The sequence below is a fragment of the Talpa occidentalis genome, unplaced genomic scaffold (assembly GCF_014898055.3).
Source record: "Talpa occidentalis isolate TD23 unplaced genomic scaffold, MPIMG_talOcc4v2.1, whole genome shotgun sequence".
NCBI classification, from domain to species: Eukaryota; Metazoa; Chordata; class Mammalia; order Eulipotyphla; family Talpidae; genus Talpa; species Talpa occidentalis.
Genome location: NW_026555331.1, coordinates 119,072,544 through 119,092,770, shown reverse-complemented (window position 1 = coordinate 119,092,770; position 20,227 = coordinate 119,072,544). Strand labels below are relative to the sequence as shown.

The 20,227-nt window shown below is 34.2% G+C and overlaps 1 protein-coding gene across 1 annotated transcript in view; it reads right to left on the bottom strand.

Moving 5' to 3' along the window:
• The window catches only part of MAGI2 (membrane associated guanylate kinase, WW and PDZ domain containing 2), a 1,147,386-nt gene that overhangs the window by 178,318 nt on the left and 948,841 nt on the right, over positions 1–20,227 (bottom strand). Inside the window, 1 exon segment of the mRNA XM_054692500.1 lies at positions 9,717–10,355. Within this exon segment, the coding sequence (XP_054548475.1) occupies positions 9,717–10,355 (639 nt within the window).

The window sequence follows — 20,227 nt, the reverse complement described above, 5'->3', positions numbered from 1 at the left end:
TTTTTTTGCTACTTAAGTTTTAAGATTTATAGAACCAAGGGAATTTGAAACTCAGTAAATTTATTGCATACTGGTCATTTTTAGATTTGCATTTATAACATTAAAAAAAGTCTTAAAAACACCAAGATTCTCTCCCTCCACATAGAAATAATTTGTATGAACTGATTGTGCATATTTTAAATAATAGCAAATTGATCATCTTCCTACAGTTTCAGAATTGGGGCTATAACTATCATTGTTTTTTTTCCTGTTTCCTGGTAACATTTTTCAAACCCCCCCCAATTGTACTACTGCCAAATTTTGTAAGGTTAGTAAATTTGGGGGCTGTGAATCAAGGAATTATCACTATGGATTAATTAGATGGGGCACCAAGTATGTTTACAGATAATACATAGAAAACTACTCTTTACAAGCCCCTTCTTCTGGGGTCCCCAACTAGTGAATGCACAATTATCAATAAATATGTAAGTTATAACTAAAATATAACTAAAATAGCTCTTATGATTCAGAAATATTAAGAAATGCAGAGTTTTTGAGATGATATGGACACTACAAATTATTTTCAATTTACAAATGGGTTGCTGGTAGCTAGAGAATGTAAGTGACATGCTTAAAGCACTCCTGTGAATTAGCACAGATTTTATTAGACACCTGGCAATGCTGATTCTAATTAAATAAGGTTTTCATCATCTAATGATGTGACGTAAGCCTGTATGGGTTGTTTTTTTTTTTTTTTTTTTTTTTTTGAGTGAAGACATTGTTGTAGGCTGTATTTATAGCCATATAGCCAGTGCACTTGGTGGGTCGGTTTTCAGGATTAATCTGCTATTACCCATTGGATTTAATATAAATTCCATAAGAACAAGGACTTATTTCATTCACTGGTTGACCCTGTATTTAGAACAACCCCTGATGCAGTGGTGGAATGAACAAAGAGGAAGAGGAATGAAAACTATGGCAAGGATTTGGTTCATGATCAAAGATAAAGGAGGGATGATAAGGTGGGTTTAAAGAGTTCAGAAAGAAAATCAGTAGAAAAACAATTTTGTCCATGTTTGTACACTCAGCTGCATTCTTTGTGACTGTCATCTTCCTAATGTCGCAACACAATTCAATAATTTAATAAGCATGTGTGCCAAACTCTGAGGAAAAATAATAAAGTAGTCCTTGCTTTTGAGGGGAGATTAGTTTGTATATTGAAAACCATCAGTAGTTTCTCTGAATTGGTGTTTCTAGAGCTCTCCACTAAAGCAATTATTTATATCTTATTGGTAACTGTGGGATGTAAATCATAATATGTCCCTACTTTCTGAACTTCTGAAGGGTGGAGGGGTATACTCCTTCTTTCATAATTATATACACATATAATTATATATATATATGTACATATATATATAGATAATCATAGTACATGCGACCAAATGCACTCCACAGGTTAAAACATGAAATAGGCTTTGTTTTCAAAGTGATTAAAATGCCAATTTGTCAATGAAATAAAAACAACTGAGTTTTCCCCCCAACTGATATTTAAACCTTTCACCATATTCAGTGTTAACTTCTTAGTCTTCTCCTACTTAGCACTTGATAAAAGTGATCACCCTTTCCATCTTGAACTACTCTACTACTCCAACAGAATGCTACCAATACCCTGTCTCTTATTTCTACTCTTTTTCCATTAGTTAGGCCTTCTTAGCCCATAGCTGGTCCCTCTTCTTCTCCTAATAATGGTCTTTTTACGTATTTCTCCACACAAGTAGGGTCTTGAAATCAAAGAAAATTTGAGGTAAAGTGAGATGATGTATGCAATCCAGTCTTTAATGGTTCAGGAATACACACACATACCCTACTGTTAAGGAAATGGGGCAAAATGTTATCAGCAATGTGGGTAAATGGTAGGTGGTGTTTTGTGTATGTACTATACTTATAATTTTTGTGTAAATTTTGAACTCATTATAAAGAAAAATCTTAAGAAAATATAACAGCACTATTTAAAATATCAACATTCTTATAGCTTTGCTTTTAATATTTTCTCTACAGATTAAAACATGATACAATGTTTTGTCTGATAACATGTTTTTTTTTTAATTTTAAAGTAGGAGCTGTGTACATATATTCAGTTTTAGTCTACACAGCTCTTCAAATACTCTGAATTCTGCTTTATTGTATAAGGAGATGTGTTTTACTGATACTAGCTAATTATAATGATATAGTCAGCAAAAGAAGTATTTTGACCTAGTGAATCCTCTAGATCATGTTTTCTAGAAGAAGGAATATTTCAAATCCCAATCAACTGTAATTTATGGGAGGTTCATAAATTAAGTATGGGACTTTGTTGCATTATAATATAAATGAGTACAATACATGACAGAGAATGACCATAGTCATCACTATTTGTTTGCTTTTCAGACATCAAATAACAGTCACCTTGGACAGAAAGCATCATAATTCCCTATTTCATACTATGCTAAGTATCAGCTAACAATTTATGAATAAACTATATTTTTTGATGATAGGTGGGAAAAAGAACACTAGTTAAGACATTTTTTAAAGTTGAAGTAAGAATCGCAGAGAATTTTGGTTACCTAATTTTTTTAATGCTTCACACCTGCTCCAACTATTAAATATTAAAGATAATTTAAATTTGAGAGAAATCCTCACAGGTAAGAATTAGGTATGTGTTTACTTTTTGTGTCTTTTGCCTTTCTAAAGGTTTTGTTAACATTAGAATAGAGGGTACTGCAGGGATGTTGGTGTCAATACCATTTAAAAAGTTGTATTTTTCCAAATACAGAAAAATCATTTTCACATAATAATTTATGTATTTGCAATAAATGTAAGTATAATGAAAAATAGAAACAAAATAATCTATATTTTTAAAAGATTTTTATTTATTTATGCATTTAAGCAAGAACTGGGGTATAGGCCAGAAGTGCGGGGGGGAGGGGGCGGTGAGAGGATTCACCAGAGACAGAGTGGGGAATAGAACAGGCAGATCTACTGAAATACAGAGGGCAAGTCAAAAGAGGTTTGCTGTGCCATGTGGGTCACCTCCCTGGCCAGGGATTGAACTCACGCTGCAGTGGCTACAGATTGCTTCACAGTGCTGATGCTTCACCCCTTGTGCCACTAGGGAGGCCCTGATAATCTATATTTCTTTAACTATTAAAACTGAAAAAGGATTTGCCAACTTAATCAAGAAAATAGCACCGGGCCTTCCCAGTGGCGCAGCAGGTTGAGCGCAGTGCTGTGAGGCTGTCCGCAGCCTCTGCAGCATGGGTTAGATTCCTCGCCAGCCAGGGAGATTCCCACATGGCGAGGCAGACCTCTCCTGCCGCACCGGCTGCTCCCCTCAGCAGTGTATTTTGGTCGTCTGCCTGTTCTGCTCCCCTCTCTGTCTCTGGTGAATCCTTTCACCCTCCTGTGCCTCTGGCCTGTATCCCAGCTCTTGTATAAAAATAAATAAATCTTAAAAAAAAAAAAAAGAAACAGCACCACCATGATATGGAAATAACAGAAATACTTTTAAGTAAAATGGAAAATGCAAGGAAAAATTAGAATGTTCTCGATTCAATTCTATTTAAATACATTTGAAAAACATGGATAATAGAAGTAATTATGCAGGCTAATATAAATAATAAAACTGAGCCCATGCAAGAGAGAAACTCAAAGAAAATGAATTATTATGGGAGAAACTGAGAAAGTTGCAAAAGTCCTGTCACCAATCCAAACCAAACACAAAACCTGACTCATCCAAAGTAGATTTCAAAGGCATATTACATTATATCTTCAAGGACTAGATAACTTGAATGTTGTTTAAATTGTTTTAGAGCAGAAAGAAATGTAAAGCTTTGATTGCTTTTGACACCAGCATAACTCTGATAGTAAAACAAAGCAAAGCAAAACAAAAACTTGAAAAAGTAAATTTCAGACCAATCTCACTAATTAATATTGATGCACAATTCTATATAAACAAATAGTATCTTGGAACACATGATTAAACATAATGTAGTTTATTTTAGGAATGAAAGGATAGTTAAATATGAAATATAAATAAATATCTTAATAAAATTTATCGCAGTGCCAAGTCAAAAGAGAAAAAAATGATCATCTTCATAGATGCCATTTTTTATGATTCTTACTGCAACAGTAATTTCCTTACTATAGTGACTATTCACCTCAAATAAGAAGCCAGTTTTTTATTTAACAGTGTAAAATGAGGTAGTTTATAGGAATTATATAGGAATTCCCATCATCTCCCCTTTTAATTAAGTGTTCAAGAAACAGTCAAATTTATTAGACAAATCAGAGGTACACAAATAGGAAAGGAAAAGATAAAGTGATTGTGATTTATAAGTGTTCTGATTATATACCCCAAATCCCATGAAATGAAATGGAAAAAAATGTGAGAATAACTCAGTGACTACTAATAAATATTCAAGAATAAAACATCAGGAGGATGAGAGATACAAATACAACAAGTAAATGCAGGACATTTTATGTTGGCAATTATTTTTTATTTATCTCCCTCCAATGAGATGTCAACTCCATAAAAAATGTGGTTGGCTTTATTTATTGCTTTATCTCCAGTGCCAAAAAAATGCCTAGTACATAATACACACTCAAATATTTGTTGAAAGAATAAATTGATACTAAAGATCTCTCCTGTGCAGAGGAAGATTTGTAAAGATGTATTTTCATAATAGAAAGAGACTGAAAACAATCAAAATATCCATTAGTGGATATTTGACTAAATAAGTTATTAAAAATAATGAGATGTATTTTGGAACTAATACATAAAGTCCTCTAAGAGATGATGTTAAAAAAAGCACTAAGTCATAACACAATTTCAATACATTTAAAAGGAAATTTAAAACATGTTTTTCTCCACAGGGAAGTTATTGGAAATCAACAGAAAGTAATTGGAAAATCCCAAATGTTTGAAAAATCAACAACACATTTCTAACTAATGTATGGTTCAAAGAAGAAATGACAAAGGAAGTAAGAAACTATTTTGAACTGGTTGAAAAAGAAAATGCATAAAAAATTTACGGAATTTGGCTAAGTAAGTGCTGACAGTAAAATTTATGACTGTAAGTGCTTTAATTAGAAAGCAAAATTTAATTAGAAAGCAAAAATGATTCTAGCTTCATTAATCTGCCTCACGAACACAGAAACAGCAAAGTACATTAAACACCAAGTCAGTAGAAGAGACTAAAAAAAATGGAAAATATTGAAATAGCAGAAAAATAAAGAAAAGCAGTGAGTCTAAAACTTGGTTTATAAAAAAGGATTTTATCAAATTTTGCTAAAAATTTTACACTAACAAATACAATGGCTTAGTTGAATTGCAAAATTTCCCAGAAATACATCAGTTACCAAAACTCAAAGAGAGATGGAAAATTGGAATAGCCCTAAATTGAGAAAAGAAAGCTAATTAGTAACTAAAAAATCTTCCTACAAATAAAAGTTCAGCCCACATGGCACTTCACTGGTGAATTCTACTGAACTTTTAAGGGAGAAATATGAACTCTACACAAACTCAGAAAACAGAGGGAGAGGGAACACTTCCCTACTCATTTTATGCGGCCAGTACTGTATTGAATGAAAAGCAAGGCAAAGACATTACATGAAAACTACATAAAATCTCCCCCTAGACCAGTTAAAAATTTCTTAACAAAATATAGAGAGACAGAATCTAGCAACATGCAAAAAAGATAATTTGGCCTGCATCAATATTTAAAACATTTTAGCTTCGAAAAGTACCATTAAGAAAATGAAAAAACAAGTTGCAGATGAGGAGAAAATATTTGCAATTATTTATCTTATAAAAGAGTGGACTTCAGAATGCATAAAGAAGTTTTACAATTTAAGAAGATAAACAGCTAAATAAATATATGAATAGGCAAAATATTGTATTAAGTGGGTACATCACCAAAGAAGATATATGAATGTTAATAAACACATGAAAATATGGTAAACATACGAAAATATCAGAGAAATGCAAATTCTTACCACAAAAGCTACCTGTATCCTGCCAAGAACAGCTATAATAAAAAAGAAAACCTGATGATAACAAGAAGTAGGGCAACAACGGGCAGAAAGTGGAAATCTCATACATTGCTAGAGGGGATGTAAAATGGGATAGCCATTTTAGAAAACATTTTTGGCAATTTCTTAACAATTTAAATATATGCTTGCATTTAACCCAGCAGTATTACTCCTCTGCATTTACTTAAGAATGGAAACGTATGCACGCACAAACACTTGTGTCCAAACATTCATAGCAAGATTATTTATAAAGCAAAAAACTGAAAACAACTCACATATGCATCCACTGGTGAATGGTAGTATACCATAAAATGGAAAACTATTTTGCAATGAAAGAAACAAACTACTCATACACATACCAACACGGTTAATCTCAATAGCGATATGCTAAGTAAAAGACTATCTACTGTATGATTACATTTATAAAAATTTCTAGGTAGGGAAAATATTTAGAAAGAATATTAGAAATTATTGTAGTCAGGGGAATTTGGGATGATGAATGTTTTAAGGATTATGGTGACTATTACCATAGCAAAGTAAATACTTATTGCACTTATAATTACTATAGCTGGTGAGTTTTATGTTATATGAATTATAATAAAACAGTGTGTGTTAAAAAATAAAAGACACCCTAATAACTAAGATATTTTATACATATGTAGATATATCATTCCATTTATATCCACATGTATAAACATACGACATATATTTATTTTTAAAATTATTTTTTATATCATTCTTCATTTTCATACAATGTATGCGTTATCATCTCTGGTATATTCCCCATGGAATTCCCACCAATTCACCCGTGTGCCATCACCATAGTCCCTTGTGCTCTCCCTCCCCTGTTTTGATCCAACTCTCTCCTCCCCATCCTGTAGAATGTCTCTGGTTTATAATTGCCTATTGGTTTTGATTTTTACTTTATTATAATTCTTTTTTTTTCCTGATCCCTTATTTGGATCCCCTACATTCTTCTTATAAGTGAAACCTTCCGGTATTTTTCTTTTTTCTTTTCATATTTTTTAAATTTATATATATTTTACAACATTGTTCATTTTTAAACAATGTTTGCTTCCCCTGCCCCCTCAGGTGTATTCCCCATAGAATTTCCTCCACCAATGCACCTGGGCACCATCACCTCAGTCCCCTGTGCTCCTCCCTCCCTCCCTCCCTCCCTCCCTTTGAGCCCTCTCCCACCTCCTCCCCTGTAGGATGTCTCTAGTTTATAATTGCCTGCTTGTTTTTGTTTTGATAAACATACTACATATATTATATTTGTGCTAATTAACACATAAACTTTCTAGAAGAACATATATGAAAAATTGTCTGGGAAAAAAACCCTGAAAATCTGACAAACAAGAGAAATTTTCATTGTATATTTCCTGACACTATTTTAAAAAGTTACGACGTACATAATTTTTTTCAAGTAAAAAATCCTAGTAAATAATGATAACAAACAACTACGATCCTAATTTTAGGACCCAGGCCTATGACTGCTCTTGAGGAACTAGGGTTTGCTGAAAGAGGTCAGAAACACTTGAGTACCCTAAAGAAGAAACCCAAACTGAATTTCATCATAAAAACATGGTAATAGTTCCTATTACTACCAGAGAGATGAATGCAAACTCTGGGAATGGGGAAACACAGATTTTTGACTTAGAAATACGTTAAGCATTACAGGTTACTTCTCTTTTAAAATTCTACATTAGCCACAACATAAAAATAAGTTCCTCATCCTCAAATGCAAACAAAATGCAAAAAAATTGGATACTTGAAAATTAAATGCAGGAGGGAGAAGGTAAGAATGAGTAAGAACAAGATAGTCTAGTTGATATTAGGTGCCCAATGTTTTCAGAAAAGGCTAAAATTATAGTAATATCAATATATATAAGTAAAATAAATAAGCAATTTCAAAATAATTTTCCTGTTATATGTCTTTAAAGTCATATATATATGTGTGTGTCTCTAAACATATATATATGTATCTATCTATCTATCTATCTATCTATCTATCTATCTATCTATCTATCTATCTCTCCAAACCTGCTTCTATAAATCATATAGTGGATACCACACAGATTTTCAGTTTTAACTTTAAATATCAAGAACCTATTGCAAAGATATGATTTTTAATTGCCCATTATCAAGCTATGGCTCTTTAATGAAGAGTATTTCTCTTAATCTTAAACAAGCAATGGGAGAAATTAAAATAAACTGTCAATATTTAATTATCAAGATTCAAGTGCTATTTTGAAACAAAGCCATAAGAAGGTCAAAGTTAAGACTGTTTTGCTATCATATTAATTTCCCTTTTTAATATAAGAACATAATTCTTTGTATAGCATTGCTCACAAATGCTTTATATTTGGTGTCTCTTTCCACAAAAGGAATCAACAACATGAAAACCTCTTTGATGGCGAAGCATCTGCAGAGAGGGCCAAATAAATCATATAAGTTGCTTCTTTCTGTTTTGACTTCCTTTGTTTTCATTTTCAACTGATAGGGCTTTCATATGGTTTTTAGTGCTTTGAATGGGCAATCTCATATGTCTGTTACACATGTGTCCTTCAAGCATGCATTATTCAGAGAACTGCTACTTTTGACCCATTCCCGCTGTGACTTCACTGCTAAATTAAGACTCAACAAACATTTCATGAGCATGTATTGTGGGCCATTCAATACTAAGAACACTGTCATCAGATCAGGTAGTATCACCCCAATGTAATAGGTGTGACATTGAGCTCTTGGACTTAGGTATCCTACAAAATTGGTTAACTGAAAAACCAGAATATTTACATGAACCTTTTACTTTTACTCTATTTTCAAATAACCTCCTATCTTTGGACCTTCCTTCCTCTCCCTAGTTTCATTAAAAATCAAGAGCAAAGTAGCAGAGAAATGAAGGCATCCCCTTAGTTCCATTCTCTTCCCCATAGAGAAGACAGAGATGCATCCAGGGCTCAGAGCTCCTACCACACCTCTACTGCTCCAATTTCTATACTTTACCTAGAATACTCAGCCCAGAAGCTTGGCCCTGACTGTTCCATAATTTTCTTTCCAGGTTAAGGAAGGCACTACAGGTAATTACAGCTGGAGCAGACTCTGTACAATTAAATAAGTGTCTTGAGCAGCCCTATTCACAACTATGAAGAGTTTTCTTTTCATGGGATCAAAGCTTCCTAAGGTCTTTATGGGAATTACCAATACCCAGGCTATGTTTGGGCTTGGAAGGGGTTAAACAGGCTTCCATCTGGTAGCCTGGAATCCTAAGCACAATTCAGAGCATTGCTTCTGGAAAAATCAGGTTTCTTAATTAAGTCAATAGGAAATGAGCTTGATGACTCTATAACTGATATATTAAAGAACTTATGTATTATAGCCCATTTATACTTGGGGATTTAATCTTCCCCACCAAGTTCATAGCAACATAAACTTGTTAGACTAAGAGCATATTATTAACAGGTTTAATATAAAATAGAGAAAGATATATTCTCAGAATTAAAAAAAAGTACCTTCCTAGACTCCTATTTTTCTCTTACCTCTTTACTTATATTTTTTAATGCATAATTTCATTTAACTCGAGAAAATTTCCACTTTTACAATATTATTGTTAAGGTCCTACTATTTTTAACTGTGTGTTTGATGCTGAATCATGTTTATCTTACCTCCTCGATGGATAATCAATGAAGTTTCGCTTCCAATGGGACAGTCCTTAAGTATATCCACTACTTCTGTATGGCTCAGGTTCTGTACATTCTGCTGATTGATCTCAACAATGAGGTCTCCTTCACACAGGCCAGGGCATCCCTGAATGTCAAGTATTTGTTTCACCCGCTGTCCTGTAGGACTGTCAGCAATAGTGAAGCCAAAGCCCTGGGCACCTTTCACAATGGTTAAGGTCATAAGTTCAGCTTGGGTGGCTCCAGACGAAGCCATAGACACATTGTCATCATGGACAGGTGGTGGATACGTGCCATCTAGCTGACCATCAGCTGGAATTGAGTGCAAAGGATGAGGTGGCCGATCTGTTATATCTGGAACAGACTGTGAGGTCCGAGAAATGTATTCCAAATATGTTTCATAGTTATGTCTTCCATTGACCATCACTGGAGGAGGCCTCTCCATTATTGCAAGGGGTGGCACCATGCTGTTAGCAGGATCTTCAGGATCAAAGGGCAAAGGGTAGCCTCGACACAATACGAGGTTGACACTCTGACCAATAGGAACAGACTGGAAAAGTTTGACTACATCTGCATGAGTGTGTCCGAGGACACAAACTTCATTAATATAGACAATGACATCACCTGCAAGGGAAAAAGAGAGAGATTGACAAAATGAGGTAAGTTCAATTAACATTGACAATAGAGAAATGGAATTATTTATATGACTAGTGAAAAGAGGCACTCCGTTTCTCAGTAAGCAGTGAGAAAATCAATTAGAATAATATTTAAATTTACTGTAGGTAACTCAAGGTTACATAGGTCTGCCAACAAATAATCAAATGCTGAAAAAAAATGCTATTTGATTATTTTTGAAGTTCAGAAAGAAGAGACTAGAAGAATTTGTACCTTCAAGAAGCATACATTCTATTGCTTCTTTTTCATCTTCATCTCCATTTTTAGTGCAACTCAGTTAATAGAATTTTCAGATTATTGAGAAATGATGGTCATATATTTTGGATGAAAAAGAAAGCCCTGGTATGTTTACTTTGGTATCACTTGTCTGATTCAACTGCTTTTTTTTTTTTTTTTTATAGAAATGGAAAACAGTTAGACCATTTATTTTCTCTTTTAAAGCCAGGTGTAATTGCAAAGATTCTATGTACACATAAACAAACGTCAAAAGCACAGGTTTTGGGTTCAGGGATCTGGAGCCATATCCAGATCCCTGGATCTACTGCTTAGCAGATATATGATACTGGACAAATTACTTACCTGCTTTAAGTCACAGTTTCTCATTTGTAACATTGTGAGGATAAAATACAATAAGCAGGACAAGTGCTTGGCACAGTGTCTGATCATTTGTAATTCTCAATAAATGTGGAACATTATTGATATTATTGTTGCCAAAATAGTATGGAAGGCTTTGGGACCTTGTCTTTCAGACAGGAAGCAGCCATAGATTCATCCTTTGATGTTAGATAAATTGATATTTCTGTAGATCTTTTCAAAAAAGGTATTTGTTCTTGCCAATGAATTTTCCGAGTTTCAGAAGTCTACTAGTTATAAGTTAACTTTATGATATTAAAATGCCCTGAATACAAATTATTCATTATAATAATATTCAGAAATAAAATATTTCCCCCTTAAAATGCAGGAAAACATGTTTGTTTGAAATAATTGTTTAAAAAATTTCAATTATGTATGAATAACAACTTTATTTTTGGAGAACTGTTCTATCATGGATTGATATTTTTATCCTCAAAAAGCCATAATATTTGAGAACTGAACTTGCAAATTGAGACTGTGCCTCCCTATGCTGAGAAGTATATGAGGGATGAAAAGACATGTTTTCACAGATTGTCAAATGAGTAACTCAACAGACATCAATTTATCAGAAAAATTCTGCAATGGGTAGTGCAAACAGCTAGGGATTTCATTCTGAGACATTCTTGTCCATCAAAATTGCAAACATCAAAAATGAAAAACAGTTGGATATTCAGAATTAAATGGTTTTCTGGCCTTTCTTAGGTCTTATAGAAAATGTCTGATACAAAATAATTTCTTCATTAAGTTTACTTATAAGTGAAAAATTCCATGAATAAAACATGCCTGAGTAAACTGCCCTCAGTGACATAGACCTGATTAACACTTACTCTTTTCCAAATTCTAGAGAACTACTTCATAATGCTAAAGACATCTAGACAGAGGAGCCAAACAGTTTCAGGGATCCAGGGTAGCTCTTATTTTAGAAGATGCCATAGACAATGTGATTAGTCAGCTGGAGCTTCACTCTTCAATTATGACCAAAGAGAGGGCACTGGTGTAACGTCTGGACCAAGACTGAAGGATGAACTCTGATGGACATCTCCTCTCTGCCACCATGACTCCTCATTAGGCTGGGGCTGCTCTGACATATATATTTTTTTTAATTCTGGCTATCCCAGAGTCCCAGAGAAGTATCTGATTCAGACAGGCATTTTTCCTTCTCATCCTGATTCTTCTATTTTTTTTATTTTACTACCACATATTTTACATATTAAAAGGTTGAAATAATAGATACCTGTGTACCATCTCGCTTAATGATTAAAACATTGCTCATAAAGAGTTAAATCTGGGAGGTACCCTTCTTTCACATGCTTTCGCTCACTGCCCTTTCAGAAGGCTATCATAGCCAAGCATTTGAGGTTTGTTACTCACATGTACTTTATATTTTTATGAGATACCTTTGTAACCATGTATCATATCCCCAAGAAATATTTAATCCTCCAATAATAATCTCTGAAGATTTTTTCCCATATTTTAAACTTTTTATAAATGGTGTATATATTAATCTTGTGAAACTTCCCTCAAATGTATTTGTTTTTTTTTTTTTTTTTAGAGTTTTTTTTTTTTAAATATTAAATTTTATTTTTATATTCCCCCATACAATTGCAAACGCCCCATTCTGACCCCAATCCTTCCCCTCCCGCCCCCCACCCCCCAAAAAGTGTCTCTGGTTCATAGTTTTTTGTTGATTTTGATTTTCACTTTCTTATATTCATTTTCCTGGTCCCTTATTTAAGTTTTCTAGATTCCTGCTATGAGTGAGACCATCCGGTATTTTTCTTTTTCTTTTTGGCTTATTTCGCTGAGCATGATCCCTTCCAGCGCCATCCATGTTGCTGCAAATTGCATGTGTTTATCTTTTTTGAATGCTGAGTAATATTCCATGGTATATATGTACCACATCTTCTTGATCCAGTCATCTATTTTTGGGCATTTGGGTTGTTTCCAAAGCTTAGCTATTGTAAACAGTGCTGCTATAAACATAGGAGTGCAGGTGCTCTTTGGAATTGATGTTTCTGTGTCCTTTGGGTAAATACCTAGGAGTGGAATTGCTGGATCATATGGAAGCTCTATGTTTAGTAGGTCCAGAAATCTCCACACAGCTCTCCATAGTGGTTGGACCAGTTTGCACTCCCACCAACAGTGCACAAGAGTTCCTTTTTCTCCACATCCTCGCCAACATTTGTTGTTGCTAGTTTTTTTAATATGTGCCATTCTCACTGGTGTGAGATGGTATCTCATGGTAGTTTTGATTTGCATTTCCCTGATGACAAGTGATATTGAACATTTTTTCATATGTCTGTTGGCCATTTGCATTTCCTCTTCAGAGAAGTTTCTTTTTAGCTCTTCTGCCCATTTTTTGACTGGATTATTTTCTTTGTTGTTGCTGAGTCTCATCAGCTCTTTGCAGATTTTTGTGCTCAAATGTATTTGTGATGTCTATTTATTTTGAAACCTAGCTCTAGTTCATAATTTTCACTACAATATAGTATCAGTTGGAAAACTACATCATCATTCATTAATATTTTGCATTCTTCTATTAGTGGTGGTAGGGTTCTTTGCCTCTTAATCTATGAACCTTTTCCTGTGGTCATTGTGTGCACACATGGGAAAGTTTTTGAAGTATGTATGTTGGTATAGAATTGCTTGGCATAGGCCACATGAATTTCAACTGCATTAGAAAATGGCAAATGCCTGGCAAAATAGGTCATATTGATTTACGCTCTCTTCAATAAAATATCAGAATTCTCATTACTCCTCATCTAATATAATATTCGGCATTCCCACACTTAATTTTCACTAATCTAATGGGTGTAATCATGGCTATAATTTGCATTTCTCAAATTGCTAGTGAGGGTGAGCATCTTTTGATATGTTTATTTGCCATTAATCAGGAAAAATAGTACTGGTTAGTTTTTTTTTTTTTTTTAAACACATTCACTATTTTTTTCTGCTAACCTCCTTTCTTAGTTCAACTTTCTTTGTAGGTTCCATAAGATAGGTAGTTAAAAGACTGGTTAGATTTCCAACTCTATCACCAACAAATTATCTTACTTTTGAAGTTAAAAACTTAAATCCTCTGTGATTTACATTCTGCACAGGTAGTGAGGAACAATAATAATAGCAATTTATTATTCTATGGGAAATAGCAAATGAGATCATGCAGGTGAAAGAGCTGCCTAAATTGTTATGCAAAAGATGATTGCATTTTCAATAATTATTATCTGCCCTTAGCTATAGCCTTTTAGAAAATCAGGAAAGTTCCATTAAGATATTCCTACACTAGTCATAGTCAAGAGTGAGTATGGCTTCTGAGTGGGCAAGAGGCAGGAAGGTAACATTCCACTTTCCTCTAATGCCCTGCCTAACTTTAATCAGTGTTAACAAATCCTGCAGTCCCCAAGCCTGTTTTATTCTTCCCTCTGTCTGTCTGCCAGACATTCATAGGAAAAAAGAAGTAAGGGTAATGTTCAAAGCTCTCAAGATTCCCTGCCAGGTCTAAAGAGTAGTTATTTGAATTATAGTGATTAATGTTATTTATTTTTGAGTTTTAATGTGATCTTGCTATTTAGAAATGGAATGAGAATTATTTATGGTTCTCAGTAAGACTGCCTTTTAAAATTTATGGATATTTTCCACTCAGAGCAATTTTTCAAGTCATCAAGAAGCAAGTGATAGAGGGCCCCGCAACAGTATCTTTATGGGGTTATGCAGAAGATTTCTGAATGTAAAAGATGAGCAGTTAGTTATCACAGGATACAGCCATCCAACAACTTGACAGTATTCAACTGCCCCCTTTCAATACATATGTGTATAGATGTCTGGACATTGTGTCATGCCAAGAGGTGTTGTAGATGGAGATGTAAGCAAACACTAGCTTGTTCAGATAGAACTGGCTGGGTAGGATATTTATAGACTATGCTATATGAATGACATTTACATGTTGTGAAATAAAAATAAGAGCCACCTGGTATATGTCATCCGATAGTACCTTGCCAATTTCTGGGATAGCCTGGACTGAGGAATACCGAAAAGGATGTCATTAGAAAAACTGGCTCGAGCTCTAGTTCCATTGGCCTACTTAAGACAAAAAATTGGAAAAAAGTCACTTGACCTCTCCATCTCTCAATTTATTCTTTTATAAAATGGGAATAAAAATATCTCCTCTATTTCCTATTTCATGGAGCTACTGTGAGGATGAGATAATGCTTGTGAAAACACTTTTAATTTTACCAAAGAAAGGTTCTCCATAAAAGTAAGATGATGTATTTCTTTTGAAAGCCAAGCACACATTGTCATTGCCATATTGCCTGAAACAGGACATTGTTTCTTATATGGACACACACTTTAGATCATATTGAGACCAGATGGTTTTAGGGCGATTGACTTCAGGCCTATTGATTAAATTTGGTGTGACTGATGAGCTTGGTGTCTCCATACGACTGCTTTCATAATGACCTGATTCTCTATTATGGGATTTTAAAATGCAAGTGAAGGAGAATGAGGCCAATGAAGCAAATGCATGAGGCTAAAACTGCTGGCCTGTATGAGAAAATGTTCTGGGATAATTGGTTTCCTTCCTAGTCATGGAAATCAAAACACAATATTGGCTACTTCTGGAATACTTTATCATTTTGGATAAAATAGGGCACTTTGTAAAGCACTGTTTAAGGCGGAATTATTTCTATACTTCTTTCCTCGGCTACCGCATTCTCTGAGTTACTGCAGCCTGTAGCACTTTTCCCTTCAGCTTTTTTCACTAACCAATAACCGTTTACCTTCCCTGACTGCCACCATGAACTAGACTAAAATAATAATGACACTTCATTCTCATAGTCTCCGCTATCAAGCTCAAACTACACAATCTTTAGAACTACTGTTCAACACCCTTTATCAACCTATTTTTGTCTTCATCACACAAGAAAGCACCAGTCTTGGGAAGTTGATTTCTTTTTTTTTTTTTTTAGGTGTTCATTTTTTAAATAGTGTATTTTTTTAGTCAACTACCATTGTTTTACACTGTTTTTTTTTTTTATCACACTGGAGGACTTAGGGTGCTTAGGTGAAGGGAGAACTATAGTGATCACACCTGAAGGGAGGAATCCTATGGTTGTTGGTTTCCTAACTGTTCATAATTTGTAACTTGCCACTTGCCTTTAGTTATCCCTCTAACCTCAAGTATACTTCCTACATAAAATTTTAGTACAATTAATTTTTTTTTCTTTTCTCACCTGTTCAAAGAAATCTTTCCCCATTGTTCCACATTCATTATTCCACATCAAATATAGAATATCAGTATCTTTGGGTACTATGTAGGATAAATTCTCATTGAATAAAAAATTTAGTCAGTGGAAGGCTGAAATAAAGTGTATACATAAATTTGCTGCCTGTAGTGTTTGTAGCTTCTATTTTTGCCGAGTCATATAAATTTTTGATAAAAGGAAAAAAGATCTCAATAATTATCCCATCTCATCATAGGCAAGATTACAATTGAAATAGTGAAAACTTGAAAAATTACTGCTTTTTCAATTTCTTCTACAGTGAATAAGATTTGTCTATTACTTTCATGTGATTATTACAATATTTAATTTTATTCAATTTAATTTTATTATAATATCAAAAATTCATTTTCACTCTGTTTTACAACCCCCACATATATTTCAGCGGGTGTGTTACTCACCATTGAAAATAATTGATCCTATTAAAATCCGTTTTCCAAAGTGAAGCACTGAGATATGTCAGACAAATAAAATTAAAACTGGGTCTCTTTGGGCTGCTCTTTGAACAAGTCATTCAACATCAGTTTCCTCATCTAGTAAGTTTCCTCATCTATTAAGTGAATATAACAATAACAAGTCTACCTACATTACAAGAAAGATATATGTGAAAATGTTTGATAAATTGGTAAAACATTTTTCTAGTATTAGTTACATCGTATATATATTAAAATTTTTAACAAATGACCAATGTAGATTGGAAGGTAAAAAATCTTAAGGATGAGAAAGAATAAATATTTGCAATTTCAATGTTTTATAAACTGATGAATTTCAGTAAATTCTTTGGCTCTTTACACACATAAATTTGAAAGGACATATATATTACTCTTATAATTGAATACAGTGTTTCCCAACAAAGAAGACTATGCCTCATGAAAGTGTCCTCAGATTCCTCATTCCCTTCTGGAATATAAATACCATGTGGTTAGGGCAGAAGGATCAGTTGGACAAAGGCATCTGAATTGTGTCACAATGGTGGCAGGGTGCTGGGTAGAACTCAGATCATCCACATGTGTGGGTCTGGGCATGTTCTCAATTATTTCACAAACTGTGAAAGGTAAGGAGACAAACACCTAAGGAAATAAATGAGTCTTTGCCTTTTTTCTCAGGTTCCCTGATTAATCTGTTAGAGGGTTCTATATCTCTTATAGTCCAAGAGTTTTTCCTTATGCCTGAGTTAGTCTTTTATTAAAAATCAAGACCATTTCCTCTATTTCCTCTATTTCTATTTTCATAAATGCAGAACATCATTCTTTTGTAAGAATTTAAAGTAGCTGCTAAAGTTCCCAAATGGCCTCTTTTGAGCAAAAGTTATGAAAACAGCCATTAGTTGGAGAAGATTCCATCTTCTATAGCTCTGGACCTTACTGTTGTGGTTCTATTGACTTTATTTATTTTTTTTTTAATAATAAATTTTATTTTTATATTCCCCAAACAATTGCAGCCCCCCCATTCTGACCCCAATCCCTCCCCTCCCACCCCCGCCCCTAAAAGTGTCTCTGGTTCGTAGTTTTTTGTTGATTTTGATTTTCACTTTCTTATAGTTATTCGTTTTCCTGGTCCCTTATTTAAGTTTTCTAGATTCCTGCTATGAGTGAGACCATCCGGTATTTTTCTTTTTCTTTTTGGCTTATTTCGCTGAGCATGATCCCTTCCAGTGCCATCCATGTTGCTGCAAATTGCATGTGTTTATCTTTTTTGAATGCTGAGTAATATTCCATGGTATATATGTACCACATCTTCTTGATCCAGTCATCTATTTTTGGGCATTTGGGTTGTTTCCAAAGCTTAGCTATTGTAAACAGTGCTGCTATAAACATAGGGTGCAGGTGTTCTTTGGAATTGATGTTTCTGTGTCCTTTGGGTAAATACCTAGGAGTGGAATTGCTAGATCATATGGAAGCTCTATGTTTAGTAGGTCCAGAAATCTCCACACAGCTCTCCACAGTGGTTGGACCAGTTTGCACTCCCACCAACAGTGCAGAAGAGTTCCTTTTTCTCCACACCCTCGCCAACATTTGTTGTTGCTAGTTTTTTTAATATGTGCCATTCTCACTGGTGTAAGATGGTATCTCATGGTAGTTTTGATTTGCATTTCCCTGATGACAAGTGATGTTGAACATTTTTTCATATGCCTGTTGGCCATTTGCATTTCCTCTTCAGAGAAGTTTCTTTTTAGCTCTTCTGCCCATTTTTTGACTGGATTCTTTTCTTTGTTGTTGTTAAGTCTCATCAGCTCTTTGCAGATTTTTGTGATCAGTCCTTTATCATTAGTGTTGGGTGCAAAAATGTTCTCCCAGTTGATGGGGTTTCTCTTTGTTTTTGTTATTGTCTCTTTTGCTGTGCAGAAGCTCTTTAATTTGATGTAGTCCCAGCTGTTTATCTTCGCCTTCACTATCACTGCTTTGGGTGATGTGTCTGTAAAGATGTCTTTGATGTGCAAATCACGTAGTGTTTCGCCTATATTTCCTTCTATATATTTTATGGTTTCAGGTCTTATGTCTAGTTCTTTAATCCATTTTGAGTTGATTTTTGTGTATGGTGTGAGGTAGTGGTCAAGCTTGATTCTTTTGCATGTAGCGACCCAGTTTTCCCAGCACCATTTATTGAACAAACTTTCTTTGCTCCAATGCATAGTCTTTGCTCCTTTGTCAAAGATTAGTTGACCATAAATCTGTGGGTTTATTTCTGGATTTTCTATTCGATTCCATTGGTCTGTATGTCTGTTCTTGTTCCAATACCATGCAGTTTTGATGATTATGGCTTTGTAGTAGAGTTTGAAGTCTGGGAGTGTGATGCCTCCATTCCCTTCTTTTTTTTTTTCAGGAGAGCTTTGGCTATTCGGGGTTTTTTGTGATTCCATATGAATTTCATCAATAATTGTTCTATTTCTTTGAAGAATGACATTGAAATTTTTATTGGAATAGCATTGAATCTGTATATTGCTTTTGGAAGGATGGCCATTTTAATAATGTTTATTCTTCCAATCCATGAGCAGGGGATGTCTTTTCATTTCTTTGTGTCTTCTTCTATTTCTTTTAACAGTGTTTTATAGTTTTCTTTGTATAGGTCCTTTACCTCTTTTGTTAGATTTATTCCCAAATGTTTGATTTTTTTTGTTTCAATAAAAAAAGGGATGGTTTTTTTGATTTCTTCTTCTTCAGATTTATTGTTTGTGTATAGGAAGGCTACTGACTTTTGCACGTTGATTTTGTATCCTGCCACTTTACTGAACTGATTGATGAGTTGAATTAGTTTTTCTGTGGAGTTTTTGGGGTTCTCTATGTATATTATCATATCATCTGCAAATAGTGATAGTTTGACTTCTTCTTTTCCTATTTGGATTCCTTGGATGTCTTTCTCTTGTCTTATTGCTCTGGCTAGGACTTCCAGTATTATATTGAAAAGCAGTGGTGAGAGTGGACATCCTTGTCTTGTTCCAGATCTTAATGGAATTGCTTTCAGCTTTTCACCATTGAGAATGATACTGGCTGTTGGCTTGTCATAGATGGCCTTTATGATGTTGAGGTATGTTCCTTGTATCCCAAGAATTTCAAGGGCTTTTATCATGAATGGGTGTTGCACTTTGTCGAAAGCTTTCTCAGCATCTATTGATATTATCATATGGTTTTTATATTTCTTTTTGTTGATGTGTTGGATAACGTTGATTGATTTTCGGATGTTAAACCATCCTGTGTCCCTGGAATGAGTCCTACTTGGTCGTGGTGAATTATCTTATGGATGCATTGTTGGATTCTGATAGCTAAAATTTTATTGAGGATTTTTGCATCAGTGTTCATGAGGGAGATTGGCCTGTAGTTTTCCTTTTTTGTGTTGTCCTTGTTTGGTTTTGGTATTAGTGTAATGTTGGCTTCATAGAACGTGTTTGATATTGTCCCTTCCTTCTCAATT